The sequence below is a fragment of the Borostomias antarcticus genome, assembly GCF_949987555.1.
Source record: "Borostomias antarcticus genome assembly, chromosome: 23".
NCBI lineage: Eukaryota > Metazoa > Chordata > Actinopteri > Stomiiformes > Stomiidae > Borostomias > Borostomias antarcticus.
In genome coordinates, this window is record NC_140256.1 from 10,711,634 (window position 1) to 10,735,391 (window position 23,758).

Consider the following 23,758-nt stretch of genomic DNA (forward strand, 5'->3'; position numbering starts at 1 on the left):
AAAACATAACTTTGTCAATATGTACATTGTCCAAGTCTTTATGAGATAGCCTCTCATGTTTGCAATTGCAACTTATGTAACTATTACGTAAATTGCAATTCCAAACATATCAGATATCTCATATAGACTAAGGAAATGGTTTGACACAGAAGCTTTTCCCAGTCTTGTGTGATCGTTGTCCTGCATTTCCAGTCAATTATGTATTTTCTAAATACAATTCCAAAGTGTGTCAGTGTAAAGCCAATAGCGTCAGTCAGTGTGGAAGTGTTCATTAGCAATGTTGGTGGGATGTAAACATCCTGTTGGGGCATCAGATTTTAAGACCTGACATCCTCTCCAGCTTTTACCATCCGGGTTTAACATCTGATTACTTGGCTCATATTCTGTTACAGTACAGTGGGCACATTCTCTTCTCAACCTCACATATGTAAATGGCATGTCAAGGTCTAAAAGCTCACATTCATCTGGAGCAGAGCTGTGAATCTGTCAGAAAGCTCTGCACATCCCCTGATATACGGGACAAATGTTACACAGTAGCTTTTGTGCTGTTCAGCAGTATTCTTAAATTACTTTCTGCAATAGTATGTTTCCAAATGCACGTTGTGCAAAAGAAACCCACATTAAGAGAGAACAGAGCAGGGGCCATATTGCTTTCATTGCATAAAAACTTGTAAAAAGCCCTTATGCAAATGTCAGTCAGCTGCTGCTCTCTTCTTTAAAAGTCACAGTTGCCATTCTGGTGAACATGTGGTCGGGTCAAAACAGCTTCTCTCATATTACTTTTTCATGACTTTTAAAGCTGTACAGTACAGCATGTGTAAATAAAACAGTGCAGCACATGGAGGTGTAGAGGGAAGAGGGGTGCATATGTGTGTGTGTGTGTGTGTGTGTGTGTGTGTGTGTGTGTGTGTGTGTGTGTGTGTATGTGTGTGTGCGTGAGTGTGAGTGAGAGACAAATTAAGTCAGTCAGTGATTGCATGCCTGCATGAGTGAGTGATTGAGTGAGTGAGTGAGTGAGTGAGTGAGTGAGTGAGTGAGTGAGTGAGTGAGTGAGTGAGTGAGTGAGTGAGTGAGTGAGAGACAGATAAAGAAAAAAGGAGCTGGAGGGATAGACAGAAAGAGCTAACAGAAGCATGTGAGTAGGGATGCCAGTGTGCCAACCTAGCAGAGGGGCGGAGGAAGAGCGGGAGGCCTGGAATGAGCAGAAGAGCCAAGCTGTCACACGCCAGATGGGATACCATCTAAACAATGCAAAAAGGGAACATACCTCACCACCTGCAAACAGTTACATATGACACCACTGATACCACACTGACAGATGCCCGTGTCCTGCCAGACTCATTCCACAAACAGCGACACGGCCTGCTAGAGTCTGCTATGGGGTTGAGTGACTTAATTGATGCACACGCAATCAAAGATCACACCTGTGTTATTCCAGGGGGGTTGATCTCACTCACTTACCAACCTCTACACTACCAGCACACTTGGGCCCTAAGAAATCACTCAAATGAGAAGGCCACATCAGCCTGAGCACTGAGACAGGCAGCTTCCTTCTCACTAGGGTTTGGCTCACACACTTCCCCTGTAGAAAACAGGAAGACAAAAACACAGGAAGATAGCCAAGGGGTTAAATAAAACTAATATGACTGTTTTGGTCACAAACACTCTCTTTTCAATGGCTGCAGAACCCCAGTGCTGTACCTCAACCAAGCCATTCTGAAATAGTAACCACAACCCTCAAACCACTTTCTCTAGGCTGAATAGTTCACTAGGGAAAATATCAGTAGAATCTCTCACACCACATTTTATATCTGTGTTACTCCATAATTTCATATGTCTCTATAATTCACAAAGTGACAACCATGATAGAACAGAATGAGGCCTTGTGAATAGAGCATTGTTCTCATCAAAGAACAGAAAAGTCTGACTCATCCCATTGTATTCCACATGGTGGAAGGAAGGGGGGGGAAGACTACTTCTCCTGCTAATTGGATGTAATGGCTGCAGGGAATGAGCTTGGCTTGGCCACAGGCAAGGGAGAGAGAATACGAGAGAAAGAGAGAGAGAGAGAGAGAGAGAGAGAGAGAGAGAGAGAGAGAAAGAGAGAGAGAGTGACAGAAAGAAGAGAGTTGCAAAATATTTAGAAAATACTGAAAAAGCCTTGGAACCGCAGGCCAATATGAAAGACAGACACTGTGGTCCGAACAAGGCAGTATGTGCACAAAGGCACCAGAAAACAATGCAAAGAGGAAGGGAAATTGAAAAGACAAGAGAAAAGACAAAAGAGGAAGAATACAGTAAAAGACATGTCAAACATGCGACAGCCGTAGCAGGTATCAATGAGTGGCAGCAGGCCGGTCGTTCAGCTCAGAACAGCTCTGTTGCTTCTGAGAGAGCCACAGTCCAGAGAGAGATCGATCTGCTGTGTACACTTGCTAGGATTTGAAGATAAGAAGTGCCTTTGGTTTTGCTGGGAGGACAGTGAATCACCGGGGGCCATCCTTTAAACTCGCCCCCCTACTCTGGGTTAAACACATCTGTGCAGCATCTACATCTGATCCACGACTAACAACTCCAAACTGCCGTATGGATTAACACTGAGAGTTCAGACTTTGATGACTGATACATTTCAAACCGAGAAAAAATACACTGATATGACTCATGTGGCAAGAGCCTTCAGGTCACAATGCTGTGTGATATTCATCCTTTTTAAATGGATGCTCTTCGTCATCCGAAACTGGACCAGACAGAAGATGATGGTTACAACTATGCTACTGTTTCCTCTCCTGTAGTCATCATGACCTCACCTCCTAACATTCTCAAACCAAAACCGCTGTAGTCATGGTTGAGGCACAGTGAGGTTTGGGACTTAACGAAAGCCCATAATCACTGTGGTGTGGTTGTTCTTCGGTCTCTGTGAGATAGGTGGCTTCTCTCTTGAGCCAAATTATCACTTGAACTTCAAACTTGTGCACACACTTCCTTCTCCTTGGGTTCCACGTCATTAGACCAATTCAGTGGCCACAAAAATCTTCAAGTCTACATCCAAACCATTCAAAGGGATTGGGGGGTCTGTTCTCAGCCAGAGACCCCCCATCCTCCTGGTCAGAGTTAGCTTAGCCAGTGAGCACTTTGTCTGATAAGTGCTTCCATCCACTTGGGAGGACCTTCACTACTTTCCTTCCTTAAAGCCAAGATTGAATCAAAATTACTTTCCAAGTGGGAAAACCTAAAAGTCTAGAAGACCCAAAATGGACAAAATCTGTGTGGTTAGGCCCAGAGTTCAAGCAAAGAGTGGAAGGAAGGGATACGGAATGAAGGTTGTCCAGCCATCCACTTTTCCTCTGAGAGTAAAGGTTTCATTTCTTGTTAAGACTTAGCTGGTGCCTGCCTGTGGTAACCTCTATAGCCCTCATTACGGTGCAGCGCCTGGTCTTCTCCAGGGCTCGCTCTAAGCCCTTCAGAGGTACATAGAGGGCTTTGGTCTGTGGAAGAGATCAATACTTCACCTCATCACAGGCCAGGGGAAGCGATAATGCACTCAGGGTTTGCCGGGTTCAGGGGCTTACTGTGTAACCTAGAACATGGATGAATACATGCTTCTTGGTATTGAACCTAATGTGGCCTGGTATATTATAGATACTGCACAAATAGACAATACATTTCTCTCGATTATCAGAGGTAGCAGGCTCTACTGTATTTTTATTAGGGTCCATGACTCCAGTGAGTCCTATGCATTAGGGGTCTGCATGGGCCTGTAAATTAAGCCCAGGCCCAGCCTGGCAATAAGCCTGCCTATAATGAAACATTTGAAGCCCGAGCCTGAGTCAAAACCCAAAATACATTCCTGACTGTTAGATATACTAGAAATAGTGCTGAAAGACACAGTGGCAGCATGGGCTTAACATGATTCTTTTATTTTTGATTTATAATACAAACACAGGCTAATGTTACACACACACGCAGTGCGGGATATGCTGCAATTCCATAAAGCTTTGCGTCACAGTTTTGCGAATATGGGGAGTAAATTAATTAACTAGGCCAATAAAAAATTTAACACGTATCGAAGGCTATCTTGAAACTTCCTTCCAACTGACACACACGATACAAATACCCCCAGTCACAACTTTACTCACACAAGCCATATAGGCCTTAAAACACAGCAGAACAGGGCAGCGGCGGCCCCACACCAGTAAATACCTTCATAACAGCAATTATCAAAAAACAGTAATAACACAATAAATCACTAGTCACAGTCACACATTGACGGAGAGTGCACAGCGCAGCATTTTGTGACAGACTCAAAAACCAGCAAATAGCCTAACTTATAATAATACATCAGAATTACTCACAATTAGGTTCCTTCCACAAGCTAGACCTCCCAGTCTCATTCGGTATTTTTAGAAGCCTTTGCTATTTTCTGCTTCAATTCTTCAATCGCCGACGCTGTCACTGCTCTTCTTGCTCACTTTTCCATCCGAACCGTGCACAATCCGGCACAAGCCCAAATTATTTATTTTAAAAAGTAGCCCTACCCGGCCCGAGCCCGACAGGGCCTGATGCAAACCTATACTATGCATTATAAATAGCAATTTGTTGGAGACAAGACTATTTTCCTGAGGTTTATATATATGTTGAGCTTGCAATCATAGTGTAAAATAAGCAATGAAAATATGCAGTTTATCTTTTTATGTTACATAGTTATTAATCAGGACACATTTTTCATGAAACTCATGGAATTTGAATATGGGGATGGAGTATAGTAGATCTGAAGAAGAACAGTATACAATACATTATCCCTCTTATCTCTCTGATTATCTACTTAGTTCAAAATAAACTCCAAATGATATAAATTGAAAGAAAGCATTATACCCTTCACACAGGTAAAGAAACATTTCAAGCGAGTCCAAAGGTTTGTTGTCAGTGGCTGTCAACCAACACCTCAAGTTCACAATGAAGTGTCCCTGCATTTTTCCACTGCCAACTGGGCATACAGCAACGAGGGACGGCGAATGTGTGACAGTATCACTCTCTGCCAATTTATCTAGGACTAATTTATATCTTCACGAGAAAGCTTAGGATGAGTAAGAATAAAAAACATAAATACATAAAACATCTACACATATACACCCAAACAAAACAACAACAAAAAACAACAACATTACACTCATGTTTTTATTTGTCAATGAAATTCATTAAAACACTGATCACAAAAAAAAAGGATGAGTCAGATGGTGAGTGTTGATAATGACTGTAATGTAAGTTAAATGTACCCCCTTTAACGTATACTCCTTTTAACGCCTGGGACATCAAGGGAGTGTTATCCTCTCACTTGATAATACATATCTTTAAACCATGTTGTTCCCACTGTAAAATGGCAGGAGCATCATTTTCCCTATACCTGCTGTCATGCATCCATCAAATGTACAGTATAACATCCTATTCAACCCCGTCCTTTAAGTCACTCCCCTGCTGATCTCAGATCCTGGACCTGACCATATCAAACATGGCACTCTGCCACTGTTCTCATCCCTCTGCAGCACACTCCTCATCTCTCTCTCATTTCAGATGCTCTACTTTAGGTCTGAGCCAGGGGAGCCAGCTAAACTTATCAAAAACATGGACGCCTCACACCTATTGTACCTCTATCTCTCCAAGACAAGATTTCCCAGATTCCTCCTTGTGCCCCAGTTGTGATGAGATGAATCTCACATCTGATTTGAATACACACTGATGAGGGACCGGGGGCTGGGGGGAGGAGCTGTGGGGAGATGCATTGCATACTGCAGCAGAAAATCTAAGATTGATTAGTATTCATGGTATAGCATTAAATGGTTGACTAAATATCACACATTCATTTTGAATGAATCAGAAATGACTCCTCACAAACAGTTTAATTTCTGATAAGTCTGATTCACAACACACCAAATTGATGTTTTCAATTAAATTTGATGAAGAAATTGTGTTTCCGAAGGTCTGGCAAAAATAAGGCACAACAACACAATTGAAGTATGATGATTGTAGAGTCTAACTGGTTTGTGTCCAACAATGTAATTGTAAAGGGTAAAATACATATTTAGGAACATGAGATAGATGACCCACCCCACCTCTTGTAGATGAATATGACAGCATATCGAAGACACAGAAACAGTAACAGTAACACGTGGTAAACCATGAAGACTGAAAAAATATGTGTATCCATTTTACAATACATTCTCCGCTATCCAAATAAGCCATCACATTTCTCCACTGCTGTAAAATGATTTTAAAAATCAAGTACTTGCAATTGTGTGGTTTTGGCTAGAAAAACCCACCATCCGACTCCTCAAGGAACAGGTTTTGAAACATTGTCTTAGTTGTCCCTCCAACAAATGTTACTAGCGATTATACAATACTTCCATATCAATGTCACAGATGTGGCATCTACTGTACTCCTGCCAGTGTCCCGTCACACCACCTGACACGCCATTCTCTCCCTGTAGTTTGCCACTGTAGCTTCACATGTGAACTATATATAGTTCCTTTAACAGATTACCATTTTTGGAGCTAGAATGCGCTTGAATAGTGTTACCGGATCTAGTATTAGGAACTAATAGGCTACTGTAGATTAACTTTGATTTATTTTATTCTATCAAGCTTGTGCTAGTCACACAAAAACACATGCATCCCTGGATGGACTTACAGTATGTTACACGCAGACATACCTGTACGAAAACGCAGAAGGCAAGCCAAAACATGTGTATGCTCAAAACAAACATGTACACAAAAACAAAGTGTCTTACTTACAGCATTTTGTTCCTGCCATCAAACTACATCACGATGCAAGCTGCTGCACCTTGCCAAGCAATACATTAAGAAGTGATGTGATATAATTAGAGCGCTCTGAGAACACATGTGATCAGTCTTAGCCTCTGAGGCCTGTGAGTGTGTGAAGAGAATACTTAGGTAATGCGGGCCTACCTACTGCAGCTGGAACGAGATTCAACAGAACATGCTGGTGAATATTTCATACTCCTCAAACACTAGGCTAGTGAATAATACAGTGAGAAGTCTGTAGAGCCACCTGGCTTGGCAAATATAGTACTTTTCCAAAAGAGGAATGAACAAAATAATTAATACAGAAGTGTTACCTTAAGGATCTTCTAGGTAGTCTATGAAGACTGAGAGAATGCAGTGCAATGCCTCAAGAGGTACTTGTCCCTCACCCGATTAAATCAGATGGAAGACTTTAGATCAACCCTTGCATGTTAGTTAGTTAGTTAGTTAGTTAGTTAGTTAGTTAGTTAGTTAGTTAGTTAGATAGTTAGTTAGTCAGTCAGTTAGTTAGTTAGTTAGTCATTGCATCTGTCTCTCACACATGTACCAGAGACCCCCACTTGGGAGTACTCACCACAATTAATGTTGCCCATTGCCAAGTACATATTGCTTTATGCAGTTTATTTTGTATTTATGGTATAGCATGAAATGGTTGACTAAATATCATGCATTCATTTTCAATTAATCAGAAATGACTCCTATTAAATCAGATGGAAGACTTTAGATCAACCCTTGCATGATATTTAGTTAGTTAGTTAGTTAGTTAGTAAGTTAGTTAGTTAGTTAGTTAGTTAGTTAGTCAGTCAGTTAGTTAGTCAGTGCATCTGTCTGTCACACATGTACCAGAGACCCCCACTTGGGAGTACTCACCACAGTTAATTTTGCCCATTGCCAAGTACATCTTGCTTTATGCAGTTTCTTTTGTATTCATGGTATAGCATTAAATGGTTGACTAAATATCATGCATTCATTTTCAATGAATCAGAAATGACTCCTCACAAACAGTTTTATTTCTGAGATGTCTAATTCCCAACACACCGAATTGATGTTTTCAATTACATTTGATAAAGAAATGTGTCTTGTGTTTCCGAAGGTCTGGCAAAAATAGGGCACAACAACACAATTGATGTATGATGATTGTAGAGCCTAACGGGTTTGTGTCCAACACTATGGAGTACTCACCACAGTTCATTTTTCCCATTGCCAAGTACATCTTGCTTTATGCAGAGTTCAGAGCGTGAGTTGCTTGTCCTAAATGCTAATATTATCATATCCAATTGAGGAGAGTCATTTGTGCAGTTTTCTGGATTTCCAGAATTGAAAGAAAGTGCTCGGGAGCCTTCTACTTTTCACACAGATTTTACAGCTCTGGGAGTAAAATACTATGCACATGAAATTAATAACACTTAAAACATTTCATATTCATGAAAATAGCATGTTTCCACTTTAATGCATTGTGGCTGGGGGACAACATGTTTAACATGCACTTGTTTATTACAGAAGACAGTGGATATGCAAGGCCATCCTCTGTGGTGCAAACACCAGCCCACACTCATTTCTCTCCTCACTTCTATATAGTATTTTCAGAAAACTTCATTTTATAACACAGAGGACTGGGATTTGGTTTAGGGAAGTGAATTGCTATATTTGTACATCAGGCTGTTTATTACATTTATCAGAGGAATGTGCAATTGAGAAATACAATTTCCACCTTTCCATACATAGCCCTCCCGATTTGATTTTAATCATAACAGTGACACCTCCATTTACAAATGAATCATATTCATTTTGTGATGATGGATTCCTGGACTGAGAAACATTCTCAGGAACAAGGGATGATCTGAGAGAGAATGGGAAGAGTAGAGAGAGAGAGAGAGAGAGAGATTGAGAGAGAGACCTGGGGTGTAGAAGGACTAGCAGAAGACCAAAAGATGCAAAAATATCTGAAGGCTTTATCCTCTCTGCTGTGAGGACAGAGTTCCTGTGCTGTGTATGCACCTCTGCCTGGGGATGTGTGATGTCCAGACAGAACACACCACACACTGTTGTGCAACAGTTTAAAAGAAAATGAAGACCAAGTTACAATACATAGTGCAAGGCTTTTCAACAAAACTGAAAATAAAATTACCATTCAAATCAAGTGAGAGTGACGCCGCCCCAGAGAAGAGTAGGTGCCTTTCAAATGGAAATGTTTCAAAGGAACCTGAAAATATAAAGACTTATTATCCCCAAGCTTTGTTAACTCCCTTCAGAATCCTAACATTTCCCACTGATCGGCATTTCTTCAATAGCCAGGCATAACAAATAAAATATTTATTTGAAAATTCTCATTTTCCATCTACTTCGGATGTTTCTGTTTTTGGTATGAAGGTGAGAGATATCCAACCATTGCTCCACACACATCCAGGGAGTTTCCACACACACAGCCCCTGCCTAACTTGTTCTCTGGCAATTCTCCCTTGGGTAATCTAACACCGCTGGACTTAAGATAGCAAATCACACCTGTCTTCAGTGTAATATTTTTTGTTATTAACTTGACCAGTGTTTGGCGTGCATGCATTCTTTTGTCTATCCCATATGTACCAGAGCCCACCACCGTGTATACACCAAGTATATTTTTCTTTGTATACAAAAACTATGCTTGGTGTCTCAGTAAAAGTATTGTCTGTTCTATTCAGGAGCCTGTCTACTTTCTAAATTAGGGTTCAGAGCTTGAGGTGTTTAGTAGCTCTTTTGGGGCTTGTTTTAGACTGTGTAAAATGCATTGAGCAGATCCACTAACTCTATACAGACAGCAGAGGGAGGCAGTGACTGTGTTTCAAGAACATACTCCTGAAGAGAAACAAACTGTGTTATGGACACATTTTAAATATAGGTTATGTCATCATACCATCCTGTTGCAGGCCTTTCTTCCCTTTTCCTTTTTTTCCCAAACATTTTTTACAAACATTGTTGTTTTCATTTCATATTTTTTGTCCGACAGAAAGTTGAAATCGCATGAGATTCTATTACATTACGTATTTTAACCCAAAATATTTTAATTTACTACTGGCACTTAGGCCTACTTTTGAATAACTGCTTACATTTTAGACCAAACAAACCATACCACCATAGATCAATCTAAACTAGAAAAGCCCACTCCACTTACACATTCAACACTGTACATGCTGACAACATGCATCATGGCTCCAGTTTCTTCAAAGAACATGTGCACATTCACCCACACCCAAACACACACACACACACACACACACACACACACACACACACACACACACACACACTCCAGTCTCTCCAATCAATATTCTTCTCATAGACATACTTAGCATTGTGTACATGAAAAAGTTAGAAAGTGATGGAATGAGAAATGTAAGGGATGATTCCATGTGTCTAGATGTTATTGCAATAGACTGGGATAGATTTCAGTTGATACCTTATATTGAAGATGCATGTAATTTTATTTTGAGTGAATTCATTACTGTTATTGATAAACATGCCCCGTTGAAGACAATGAAAGTTAAAGTTAGACATTTACCATGGATTAATCCTGATTTGATTTATCTTTTCAAACTTAGAGATAGAACCTGGGCAAAAAAAAAAAACTACAGTAGCAAACAACATCACTAGCTAGTGAACTAGCTCTCATTCTTACTGTTATTTATTAGCTAGCGTTAGCTACTATTCTTAAAGCTACTGTTTGCATTAGCTAGCTAGCGTCCTAGTGTTAAACATTAGCTAGCGTCTTAGCGTTAGCTAGCTAGCTAGTATCTTAGCGTTAGCTAGCATCCTAGTGTTAGCTAGCATTAGAATACGAGCAAGCTAGCTAGCTATTCACAATGTACACAAGCATTATCCACACAGGGGCTAGACGTAGACACAGGGATCAGGCTAATTTACGAAACTGGACCCTGGAGTGGACCTACTCGGGCAGCGCTAAGTGGACGCACTCCGCATATTGCAATACCACTTACCACTTCACTCTAGAAGACATTTTCATTGGTTGCTTTTTGTCTTCAAATGTATTTACTTTAACTATCCTTTAAACCTGAAACAACTTTAGGTTCCATTTACATCGTCCTACTCAGACACACTCAAAACCGCTTTTTTGTTGTCCCTACATCAGATATTGTTGCTAACTTACCTTAAATCTACTTGTTCTTGCTTTTGATTGCATGTACTGTATCTTTTTCCTTACTATATTTATATATTAATTTTATTACTTTTATTTCACAATTTATTTTAAGGAAGATATATACCGCAGATAATCTTTGGAATGGATGCTATGGGAGGGGTTTGGGATGAAGTGAGAGCCTGTATGTGTATGTCTTTGTCAATATTAATTGTCTTGTGTTGTATATTGTTTGTTTGATCCAAATGTGTTTTATTGAAATGTTTCTACTCTGTTAGTGTTAGAGGACCCCCTCGAAAACGAGATGATGCATCTCAAGGGAATTAATAAAATTTTTGAATGTGTATAGCGGAATGAGTGAGGCATTTTGGATTTACAGTGACGTCTTAATGTGCAAAACACAAGAGGAATACTGCCTAGACTAACTTCTTATTTGTAAGATGACATTTCTGGGTTACCTCTCAAAGCATTAAAGTTGAAAACGGCTGCATGAAACATACCAACATAACACACACGCAGAGACGCACACACACACATCTCTCTATAATACTGTGTGTGTGTGTGCGTGTGTGTGTGTGTGTGTGTGTGCGCGTGCGTGCATATCTGTTTATGTGTTATATTTGTATGTGGGTTGATATCCAATAGCATGTGCATTCACATACTATACAGTCACAGCCCCAATCACACCAAGTTAACAGTGCATGGAAAATGCTGTGAACCAGGAGCTCGTGAGTCTGGGAATGAGATGCAGAGACAATCCTGGGATATTGCCTGTGCATAATGCACTTAACGTCCTAACAACATCACGCTGGGAGCGCTGGCTGAGAGAAAGCAACTTAAGGGGGGGGGGGGGGGGGGGGGCTAGTGAGAGAAGGGGAAGATACAAGGGTTAGAGAGAGTGTAGGGAAGGACAGTAACGATGGTTACTGTTTGTCTGTTTACAATGGTCCTGAAGAGAAAATGACCCCATATACTGTAGGCTGTTGGGAGAGCCTGATAAAGATTGAATCCATCTTCTTTTTTTTTTTTTTATCTCCTGGGACAAGTCAGTGGTAAGATCTTAAAGAACCTGGACTCATTTCATCCATAATAAAAAATTTAAAAAAATTAATCTTGGTGTACTCTTCACTCAGGCATGTTCCTGTTTATCACTGGGGGTATGTCTTGATCTAGTTCAGAGATCGTGGACATTTCAGTTTTATCTTACAAAAATAATCACGTTAAGACCCAGACATGGACCTTCAAGTTGTTCTCTCTTGCCTTTTTTAGCGTAATAATTTTATCCTAACTTGGCTTTCCAATGCCGAGCGCTAGCTTCTTAAGAACATATGAAAGTTAAATCACAAGCAAAACTCTAATCTCCTGAGAATGAAAGTGCAACTTTAATCTCCCAAACACAACCAAGGCCTTAACAGATAGCACTGACCAGAAACCTCAAATGGCTTTGAACAATTTGTGTCTGTGTTGTGGTCCCTTATTAGCTCTGCGTGGCGACCGTCAGGCGGAGCTATATATTTTCAGTCACATGTGTTTGTTAGTTCGTTACTTAGCAGGATTACACAAAAACTACAGCAGCGATTTTCACGAAACTTGGTGGAGGGGTGTAGCTTGGGCTGCCTTAGAACTCAATACATTTTTGAGCGGATCAGAATCACTGGGCGGATATATGAATTAAAAGAAAACCATCTACTGTACTACCTGGTGGCCGAGTGGTTAAGGCTTTGCAGGAATTATTTTTTATCACGGGTTTGTGTCCTGATCGAGAATTTTTTTTTTTTTAGAGAACGTTGGCTCTTCATTACAATGAGGAGTCTAATCAGCTTTAGATATCAACTTTATTTGCTGTTTAAGCAGACAATTATTATTTTTTCTATGCATGTAAAACAAAATAAAATCTGATTCATGAGAAACAAAACAGACACTGTATTAGGAAAATTAATGTTTTTTTTAGTCTGGATCCTGTGGTTTTACATATAAATCATATGATACCTGAATCACTGGGTGGATACGCGAGTGACAAAAACAAAATGTGTCCATACTTGTACTATTCCCCTCACTTCATCCTTACTGTACATCTTCTGCCAGGTCACACGAACTGCCTGGTGGTCGAGGGCTTTGCAGCAATGATTTTTCGTCCCGGGTTTGCATGCTGATGGAGATGTTGTTTTTTTTGTTTTTTTTTAGAGAACTATGACGAGTCAAGTCAGCTTAAGATATCAACTTACTGTAGATATCAACTTTATTTGCTGTTTAAACAACCAATCTGATTCATGAAAAACAAATCAGATAAACACTGTATTTGGAATTTTTTTCTTTAGCCTGGATCCTGTGGTATTACATACAAATCATATAATTCCTGATATTTTCTCTTTGTTACAATGAGGAGCCAAATCACCTTTAGATAGATAGTTATCAACTTTATTTATTTGCTGTTTAAGCAGACATCTTTCTATGCATGTAAAACAAAATAATATTGATTCTCATTCACTATTAGAAAAAAAAACATTTTCTTAGCCTGGATCTTGCAGTAAGCTATTACATATAAACAGCGTGATTTTAATCATTTCAACTGAGTTACCCCAACAAAATGCATCAATGTGTGAAGCCCTGTGCTCTCTGAGCACCCTTTCTAGTCTCACTCTTTTTTTCTAACAATTTTCTTCACATACAGTTAGTAGCATTGTTATGTGGTTTTCTATAGAATGATTATATATTAATTACAGTGCTATTCATAATAGTAACACCAGCAATGTTGTTATATAACAAAGTGTGTCTCAGTGTGTCCTAAGAGATAAAGAATGTGTTCCCTAAGGGCTAATGCATAATTATAATTATAGATTATAGTTCAGAGATTAGAGGCCACGGCTGGCTGACCTGGACCCAGTGGTTGTCATTCATCTTGCTTAATCCCAGCCACATTTCTCATGATCTGTGCTGTGAGCACCTGCAAAGTTAAAAAATACTTAACAAAGGGGCTGTATCCTAATGGTTCACCATTTCTGTCCAGCTTTACAGAGTCATAGCGTGAGTCAAGCCATTGCCATTATTAGAGTGGGGTTACTGCCACAACCAAGCATGAATAGACACATTGCTTCTGGTGATGGACCCATTGCTGTACCACTTGATATCCTGAACACTTAATTCGATGTTGCTACTGTAGGATCTTCAAATAGCAGGCATTGATTTATTTTCAAGCTGGACAGGTCTAAAAATGCTTCTCCCACAGGGCAGAGGGTGGGCATTTTGTATCCTGTATTTTTTAAAACTCAATTGTGCTTCCTCATGTTGGGAGATGCAGGTAGAGTGCCATTATAAACAGCTTTCTATGCCTAGAGTTCTATGACTATACAGTAAAGGCTGTTCATACAGTGTTGTTCATATGCACTCCCTGCATTGAGGTCATCTGTTTCTAATTTGATGCCCATTTCACAACAGCAATTCACCCTTAGTGTCCTTGACCTTTACATACGCACATGTAATATTTCACTCACCCTCTGGTACCATTCCAATACGTCAGCCAGGAGAGGTAGGGAAGACAAGAGGGACAAGTTCACAGCAAAGATGAATACCTCCACAGCCATAAGCCTGACAGCATGGGAGACTAATGAGCTCCCCTCCAAATATTAATAGGATAAAATAGCATGTGCGCTGACAATGAAGGGTGCAATCAAATCAAACCCCACCAATGAGCACAGCCAAACTCACTTGATCAAATATTCCTTCCTGTTTTGTGAATAGGTCCATGTTGCATCTCCATATGTGTGGGGCGTCGCACAGTCGCAGCCCAAGGTTTGTGTGGTTATCGTGGCTGATGATCTCAGAGAGGTCTGACCCCCCGGTGCTGATTGAAGACCATGCCATTTGAAGCGAGAGTGAAGGGCAGAGGGGTAGACTGCAAGATTAGTTTATTAAAAGCGACCTGTACATCAGCCATGACCTTCAGAGAAATACTGGAAAATCTAAAGGGCTTTTGGATGGATGACTATGATCTGCATACATTTAAGCCTCATGTGTCTTACTATGCATGGATAACCATGGATAACTAGAAATGGTGCTCAGAGAGCACATTGCACCGAATGCACCAAATTCATTTTGTGGTTCTGTGCGCGCTAAAATTTAATGGATTCTAAATTGGCCCGTGCCAAACCCCTCCACCCGTTCTACGCCCCTCCACCGAGTTTCATGAAAAGTGATCAGGTAGTTTTTGTGTAATCCTAGTCCAAAAAATGAATGGCGGTGAATGGCCAACCCGGCCGTGTTTGGGCCGCTCGTGGACTCACCCTGTCATTCAGAACCATTCAAGAATTTAATGTGCTGTTAAGTGACCAATGCTACACCCCTCCACTGAGTTTCATGAAAATAAGTCTAGAAGTTTTAGTGTAAACTTGGTCTAAAAAATAAATGGAGGTGGATAGCCAGCCACGTTTGGGCAGTTTGTGGACCCGCCCCGTGATTTGGATCCGCTCCAAAATTTTATGAGCTCTAAGTTGGCCCACACTACATCCTTCCACTGAGCTTCATGAAAATCGGTCTGGTAGTTTTTGCATAATCCTGGTCCAAAAAATGAATGGGGGTGAATGGCCGGACGTGTTTGGGTGGCTTGTGGACCGGCCCTGTAATTCAGATCCGCTCCAAAATGTAAGGGTTCTATGTTGGTCTATGCTACACTCCTCCAACGAGTTTCATGAAAATCAGTCTGGTAGTTTTTGCATAATCCTGCTTACATACAAACCAGGAAACGGCTTGTGGATCTTCCCTGTGATTCAGATCTGTTCCAAAAATTAATAGTTTCTAAGGTGGCCCATGCTACATCCCTCCACCAAGTTTCGGTCTTATAGTTTTTGCGTAATCCTGGATGGCGGTGAATTGGGCGGTGAAATACATGATCTACCCATCATGTAGTCTCCTTGATCTTCACAGTGATAACAGGTCACTCTAGACTGCAATATCTGGGCTGGTTATAGCTACCACCTCCATGCCCATATGAAGACCAACACCACATATAACCTGTTTAAATACTTTAGTAACCTGTTGATAATAACTGCCATTTTAAACCAGGAGGCCTGTTCATCTTCTGTTCATCATTTGCCGAGATCAACACCTTAAGTCACTATAATAACATCCGCTGTAAACACGCTCCATGATGATTCACTAAAATTTGGTTATCACATGTCCAGTCCAGATGGCTGTGTTTTCTGGAAGTGGCTCTTTATTTGTTTAATTGGAAATGTTGTAAACCCAACAATAAATAGACCCATGAGTTTAATATAACTTGTCACAATATAGTTATACATGCATCCACACACATGCAAGCCAAGCACGCACACATACACGCAGGCACGCACGCGTCGCGCACACACACACACGCGCCCAAACACAAACGTGTCTCCATAGAAAAAGGTGTCAACTCTGCGGGTGCAACTCTCAGTCATGGAGCCGGTCCTGTGTGGCAGGCTGGTACGCAGACAATGGGTGGGGATCAGCCCCGGGAAGCAAACAGAGGAAGTGATGTATTGCACACTGACACAGAACAATGCAGACAGTTTTACCTGAAGGCATATGTTTCAGGCCTATCGATTAGTTTCAGTGGACAGACCTGCCCTGTGACATTCGCAATGGAGTGTTTGTAATAATTATTTTCAAAGACACCTACTATCTTGGGGGACAGAGGGATAAGTGGACAATCGGCGAAAAAATCATGAAAGGATCTGAGATTACTGAGTGCCTGTCTTAGTTTTCATTCACACCCAAACTGATGTGTGGTTCCACAGCTTGTCTCTCAAGATTAAAACCAGATCTAACTTCCAAACTTGGAGCTGGAAATCATGGCCAATGACACCTGGGATATTGCACTGATTAGTGGGCTGTGCTGTGGCACAGTTTCTCTAGAAGGCCTTGCGACCTTTGAGTGCTTTTGAGTGGTTCTGCTCCTGTAAGAAGATGAATTAATCATTCTCAAATGCTCCTACAGTACAGTATATGCAGAAACTGTTACATTTGATGAATTGCTCATGATTCCAGTCCACCTGACTGAACATGTGATTATTTTACTAACCCTGCTGAGGGCATATAGAGGAGAGACCAATATGAGACAACATCAACTACCCCAACTCCATTCCCTTTCAGACAGCGGAAGAGCAAAGACAGTAACCAGATGGGCAAAACCCCACTGTATTCTTCCAGAAATCTAAGTGGGATATGATTAATTGAAGAACTCATTCTGGGTGTATTTTTAACTCACTAAGCCTTAAAACAAGTAGACCCAAGGTAGCTCGGCTCTGCGTTGATTATGCCGACCTAGGAGGGAGTATTATGTCTTGTAAGCGCAGACGCTGGAAGCTGACAGGGAGGGCCAGCAATCTCCTCTCCAGGCACAGCTTCACAAGAGGGACTGGAGCCTGTCTGCCTGACACCGCTGATACCTAGGGCTACCGTGGGTGACTAGAGACAGGAAGGAATAGTCTACATGACCCACATCTACAGCTGTTTTTCCCAGTATCCACCATCTTATTCACATACAAGCCTATAATGAAAACATTTAACACAGAACAAGCCATACAAACACCCGACATCAATGCCTATAATCAGCATGTGGTTAGATTTAGAGTAACCTACTTCAGTCAGTTATTATACTCACACTTAAATGTATAGCTTGGCTTGAAGATCCGTAGTGATATTGTAAGATGATCAACAATGCACTGACAACAATGTGATGAGAAATGTTTTCTTGCTTGTTGATGACTCACGACTTACCCTCAACCAAATCTTCTCTGCAACCAATTAACATCAAACTCGGAAGGGGGTTGTTTCACATCCAACAGTACCATCGAGCCCTTAAAGAGCTCTGGCCTATGATGTCATCCCGAATTGCCCCTATAGTGTAACCAGACTCATGATGCAGTGAAAATAACGATTGGCCCAGGCATCGGTAGAGAAGTAGCCTAATCTCAATCTGATCACATTCTGATAAGGAATGTGTTGTTGCTCTCATCTCCTTAGTCTTTCATCCACAGTGGTGCTGGTGTAGGCCTAACACACAATTCTTCCAATCATAATGAAAAATGTCAAATGTCTTAGACTGCTGTCTACTTTAAAATGACGTCTTGGGCAGATAGTGACTACAAAAAGGTGTTTTGTCAACTCACATGAGGCAACCAATTAATAGGCTAACATATGTAAGATAGACAACCATGTGGGACGATCTTCCAAGATTATTGGTTATCAATAACATTCGCATGTGGCGCTGTCCGTCAGCTACTTGACATTAATCTACCTGAAATAATTTACCCGCGCTATAGCCTAAAATCGTATAATAGCCTAGGCTAGATGACTGTCCACTAATGTAGGTTAAAATTATGTTACGGCTACTTTTACCCAGATTAGATCGAAAAAGAGAAAAAAGCACATGGATCATAGCTCCAACTGGAGACTGCTTATTCCTAACATATCGGCTTCATTATCGCCATGCTAAGATGGTCAGATCACACCGTATGTTTAGTGTACCTAACAGTAGCTTATTACCTGATTAGTATATGACAGTAGGCTTAGCGTTGGCCACCTCCTGAAACATTAATTAATGCCAATTTTAGATAAAACCCTGTGATAACACAAATCACTCAAGCTACAAAGGATAACTGCTCTCGACATTCCACGTCAACAGTAGCCTAAAAACCGCTCTTCCACTTACCTCTCACATACTGCGGGACAGCGGCGCTCACACAGAGGAAGATGGAATAGAGTAACGGTCCCATCCTCTCAAATAGCGGGTCTCACTTCCAAGGTTATGGAATGTGTGAAATCGCCGAGCAAAAGACGCAAGTTCTCCCGTTCTTCTCGCACTATAAGCCACAGACAATTAGGCTATTTCAGAGCTGCTCTTATCACCTCCTTAAACCCGTCACTAAAGTCCTCTTATTTTCCCGGGAGAAAGTAGTGAGCAGTCCGGCACTACCTGTGATGTCGTGTTGAATTAAGTGCCAGTGCCAGCGCTGCTTCCCCTTACCGCAGTGGCGCGCGATGCGAGAGCGGAGAGAGAATGTGCGTGCGTGCTGGTCCCAGGCAGACGGTCTCAACGAGTGTGCGCGTGTGTCAGAGAGAGGGGGTGGGAAAAATAGAGAGAGAGAGAGAGAGAGAGAGTGAGATAGAGTGTGTGTGTGTGTGTGTGCGTGTGTACAAACAGTGGCGAGGGAGGAGAACGCTACACGGTCGGTCACAGCATTCCGGCTGGGGCGCTGTCTCACTGATAGACAAACCCCTGCTCCTCTCTGCACGTGTTACTAAGAGCAACGCGGGACCGGCGGGGTGGGACCTAAGCTAAATGATGATCAACCCTTCCCCTCATCCTCGCTCACTTTTATCTTCCACTGGCCCTGATCTGCTCACTGATGAAAACCGTTCCCCAAGTTTAGCTCTTCCAAAGCACCCTCTTTCTCTGGAAATCCTCAGTCGACTTGGATTTCAGCTTACATGCATATCACTCCCGGATAAAAGAAGTAGGGTGAACTTGACCTTCCTGCTCTTCATAATATTATGTAAAATAACCGCTACTGCAGCGTAGGCTATAGTTGGAGCTTACTCCATTTAATGAATCTCACATTCACAAAAACAAGTGGACGCACAACCGTCAGAAGCAACACGTCAAACGTCACATGCAATACTAGAACATGGCTGTCGTGAAAATGGAACATAGAACATAGCACTGCCACTACAGTGCCAGGTGTAGCACCCCCCCACCCCTACACTCAACCTCCCCCCTCCCCACTCAACCTAGGAGTGATACTCGGTTCTTCATCGGACGCGGGTGTATGGAGACTGTGGCTTGAACCGGGTGGACTGGAGCCTGAGTCGGTATGTCCAGAGGCAGCTGAAGCTCCCGCACCAGCATGAGGGAGGCTGGAGAGACTCCTGTGGTGGCATGGTGAGTGGCCGGGTAATGCAGCAGCGTCTGTCGGAGACCGGTGGTGAGTGTGCACCCTTGTGCCAGGTGAGCCCTGATGCCGTTTTTCAGTGATTGATATGCGCCCAAAGGACACTTGGAGCAACTGGGAGTGGAGCTTAGGCCAAAAGCCATAAGTTGTTAGCTGAAGACCTTTGTGGGTGATGAACGGGGTGATGTTGCGACTCTCTGGGTGTAGGGGCACTTGGAGGTAGCCCTGGCGAAGATCCAGTTTTGAGAAGACAGTGGACCCATGGAACTGCGCGGTGAGCTCCTCTGTCATTGGCAGGGGGTATTTGTCCGGAATGATGGCCTTGTTTACAGCTCTCAGGTCCATGCAGAGTCACAGCCCCCCTGACTTCTTTTTCGCCACCACCAAGTTGGAGATCCGGGGCGATGCGCTGCACCTGCTCAATGATGTCGCCATTGAGCATGTTCTGTAGCTCAGTGGATATGTCATCGCGGAGAGCCAGGGGGGAGCAGCGCAGGGGCTGAATGACAGGTGTCACCTTCGGGTCTAGCAGGGGCTGGTGAGCGAAAACCCGGAGGCCACTGAACAGCACGGACTACTGTTGCTGCCAGGGGATGGCAACGGTGTGAATGTTGGACACCTCCATGCCTGCGGTGTCCAACAGGCAGAAGCCAAGTCCATTGAAGAGGCCAAGGCTGAGGAGGTTGGCCCTGTGTCATGCAATATTGAACCTGAAGACTGGCAGTGTCTTCTCCCCATACTTCACAGGCAGCTGGAGGGAGCACACAATGTCAATCTCAGTTGGCATAGCCACGCAGGGTGGAGGTTGGTGGCCCTAGTGGCTTGTGAGAGAAGAACTGTGAGTATGTCGCCAAGTTCAGTAGGGATACTGTGGCTCCAGTGTCTAGAAGGAGGGGCACTGAGCTTACATTGTGGATGATTATGGTTGGTGGCTGGGAGACTTTAGCTGGGGCAAGTCTACAGAGTTTGTGGAAGTGGTTTAGCTTTCCGCAGTTGGAGCATGTTTAACCACGGGCAGGGCAGGTCTGAGCTCTTGAATTGTGTGTAGAAGAGCCACCATTCCCGCACGGCTGGGGTGAGCAGTCATGTGACCGAGAGGCTAGTAGTACACTATCCCAGCTGTTGACTGCACTCACGTGGAGGAGAGGCACCTGTGGACTGAGCGTGCTCGGAGCCTGTGCTGGTGTGTTAGGGTTGGGAGAGGTTGACAAACTAGCCGCACATTCCAACGCAGATTCAACCTGGACTGCTAGGTTAAGAGCTCCTGCTAATGTCAGCCCATCGTTTTCCAACAGCAGTCTTAACCTGATCTTGTCACTGCTTGTGTGGAATGTGAGTTGGTCCCTTAATGTCATTATTATTAGCTAGCATTAGCTACTGTTCTTATAGCTCGTGTTCTAACGTGGACACAGGGATCAGGCAAATTTACGAAACTGGACCCAGGAGTGGAACTACTTGGACGGCGCTTAGTGGGCGCGCTCCGCATATCGCAATACCCCTGCTCAATGCTCGCTGCCCGAGCGCCTCCACGCATATACGTTATTTGCATCATTTGTATGATGCCGCCTAGAAATGACGTTTGGAGTTGTATGATGCCGTCTAGAAATGACGTTTGGAGGCGATGGACAAACGTTGAATTCTGAAGTCTGCCGGGTGAGACCAGGTTGACGCACAACGTGACGTCAGCAGCAGCACGTCAAACATAACATGCAATACTAGAACACGGCTCTGTCGTAAGAGTGGAACGCTATAACGTAGTGGAATTAAATCTGATCGAAAGTAAAAAGATTTGCCAAGGTTCGCTCAAAGAGGTTAAGTCTGATTTATTCAGAAAACATACGAGCACAAGGACTTCATGATAACGCATGTGAGTGGTATCCAACAGAAGTGCTGCAGTCTGGTCTTGCGCAGCCTTATATTCAAGCAATACACAGGTATGACGCTTCCAGGGATGTGATTGGAGTTGAATCTGGTACGGCCCCAGGTCGCAGATCAGGACCCAATCCCAGGCTTGGTGTGATGCAGGAACCTCTCTTTTTGCGTCAGGAATGGTTATCAGCAGTCTCTCGCCCACAGTGAGCCGGGCGACGTGGGGTCACAGTTGGCCATGCATCCCACGAACCACAGGTGTCACCCATCTGTAGGGAAGCAGGCCGGGTAGCCTCCATCTCCACCTCCGGTCCCATGCCTGTCTCCTCTGTTAACAAACTCAGAAGTCGCAAGTGAAGTAATGGAACACCTTGTGTTCCATCATACAGCTGTCTCTGTGTGTCTATCAGACGCACAGACAGAGCTGCATGGTCAGAGTTTAAATACAACATAAACACATTCCAGTTTCTTTTCAGTTAAACCCCAGGTTTTTGTGCCAGTGGTACATAAACATAAACAGGAGTAAATCTTTTGAGAAACAGCTTGATAAGTTTAATAAGGTTTGTTTTCAAAACAACATGCCAGACCAACACAATCCGAAACGAAAACAAGGCAAATACCACCCTCAAACAGAGGATTCGTTCTCAACGTACCGTGAGCTCAGCCGAGTGGAGCAACGAGGCGGACTTCCCCAAACCGATGCGAATAGATGCAAAGAGGGAAGAATTTCCATAGCTTTCGAAAAGACTGCACGTCTGCTACCTCGTTGTCGCCACTCCAGTCGAACCAACACAGCAGTCGTCCCTCTTCACAACTCGTCGCCAACTGTAGTGGAATTAAATCTGATCGAAAGTAAAAAGATTTGCCAAGGTTCGCTCAAAGAGGTTAAGTCTGATTTATTGAGAAAACATACGAGCGCAAGGACTTCAGGATAATGCACGTGAGTGGTATCCAACAGAAGTGCCGCAGTCTGGTCTTGCGTGGCCTTATATTCAAGCAATACACAGGTATGACGCTTCCAGGGATGTGATTGGCTAACCCATCTGTACACGTCATATTAAATGACAGACATCATCAACAATGGTCAAGAGTTGAGACACGTGAGACGAGAAAGGGCGGTAAATCTTGCAAGGACAATGGAACGAGGGTGGTTTCCGAATCCAGCTCCTCTTCCCTCGCCCTATGCACTCCCCCTCGGTTGGTGCGTCCACGCGTTGGCCGTGCCATATTAAGTACCATCCGAAACCAATTAGTGCCGAGTGGAAGTGGCTTATAACACCCTCGGTAGCGAGTCTGCACTGATGCAGGCTCGATTCACATGTGCAGCTGTGTTTATTGTCCGAAATGGAAGACACGCCGTACAAATGTAAGTTCCTCACTAATTATACGGCATTTGCATTGTATTTCGCACCAAATTCCGTTCTCCAGTTCAGAAAACGGTAGATTATGTTTATTTGATTGTAATGTAAAGTGGTGGATATTTACTGGGACTGTTGTTCAGACTAAACAGCTGATCAAACTAAGAATGGAAAATGAAAAGTCTTCCACAAACAAAAAAGAAACAGCACTAAAGAAGCATTATTTATTTTCATTGGTTTAGTCCATGAATGGCCTGCCACTCACCACAAAACACATCTTTTTTAGACGTAATGTAGACACTCAACCAACAAGCAACATTTCAGTGAGATATAGGCCAAGTGACTTGTTTTTAGAGAAATGCATCTTATTCCAAAACAATAAGCAAAGTTTCACTTGTTCCATTTCACTGATTAGGCCTACAACCAAAAACACCTTAATGTTTAAGATTCCTTGTAAGAAGATTAATTGGGTGATTGTATCCCAGGACTTGCCAAATGATGTGTAGGCCTACTTGGTAAGATGTGGAGTGATTGGAGGGGCCACACAGCACTCATTCTGACCAAAACATTTTAACTATCGTCCCGGACATATTTCTTAACAACTTCATCATAAAAAAAATGAACCTGGAGGGTCAGGCAAGTCCAAATCAGGCCTCAAA

At 42.7% G+C, this 23,758-nt stretch overlaps 1 protein-coding gene across 1 annotated transcript in view; it reads right to left on the reverse strand.

Annotated features, from left to right (window-relative positions):
• The window catches only part of edil3a (EGF-like repeats and discoidin I-like domains 3a), a gene marked incomplete at both ends in the record, with an annotated part of 163,286 nt that extends 144,590 nt beyond the window's left edge, over positions 1 to 18,696 (reverse strand). The window contains one exon of the mRNA XM_084457687.1: positions 18,633 to 18,696. Coding sequence (XP_084313813.1) covers positions 18,633 to 18,696 — 64 coding nt within the window. The remainder of the gene's footprint in view (positions 1 to 18,632) is intronic.
• Between the last annotated feature and the right edge of the window lie 5,062 nt (positions 18,697 to 23,758).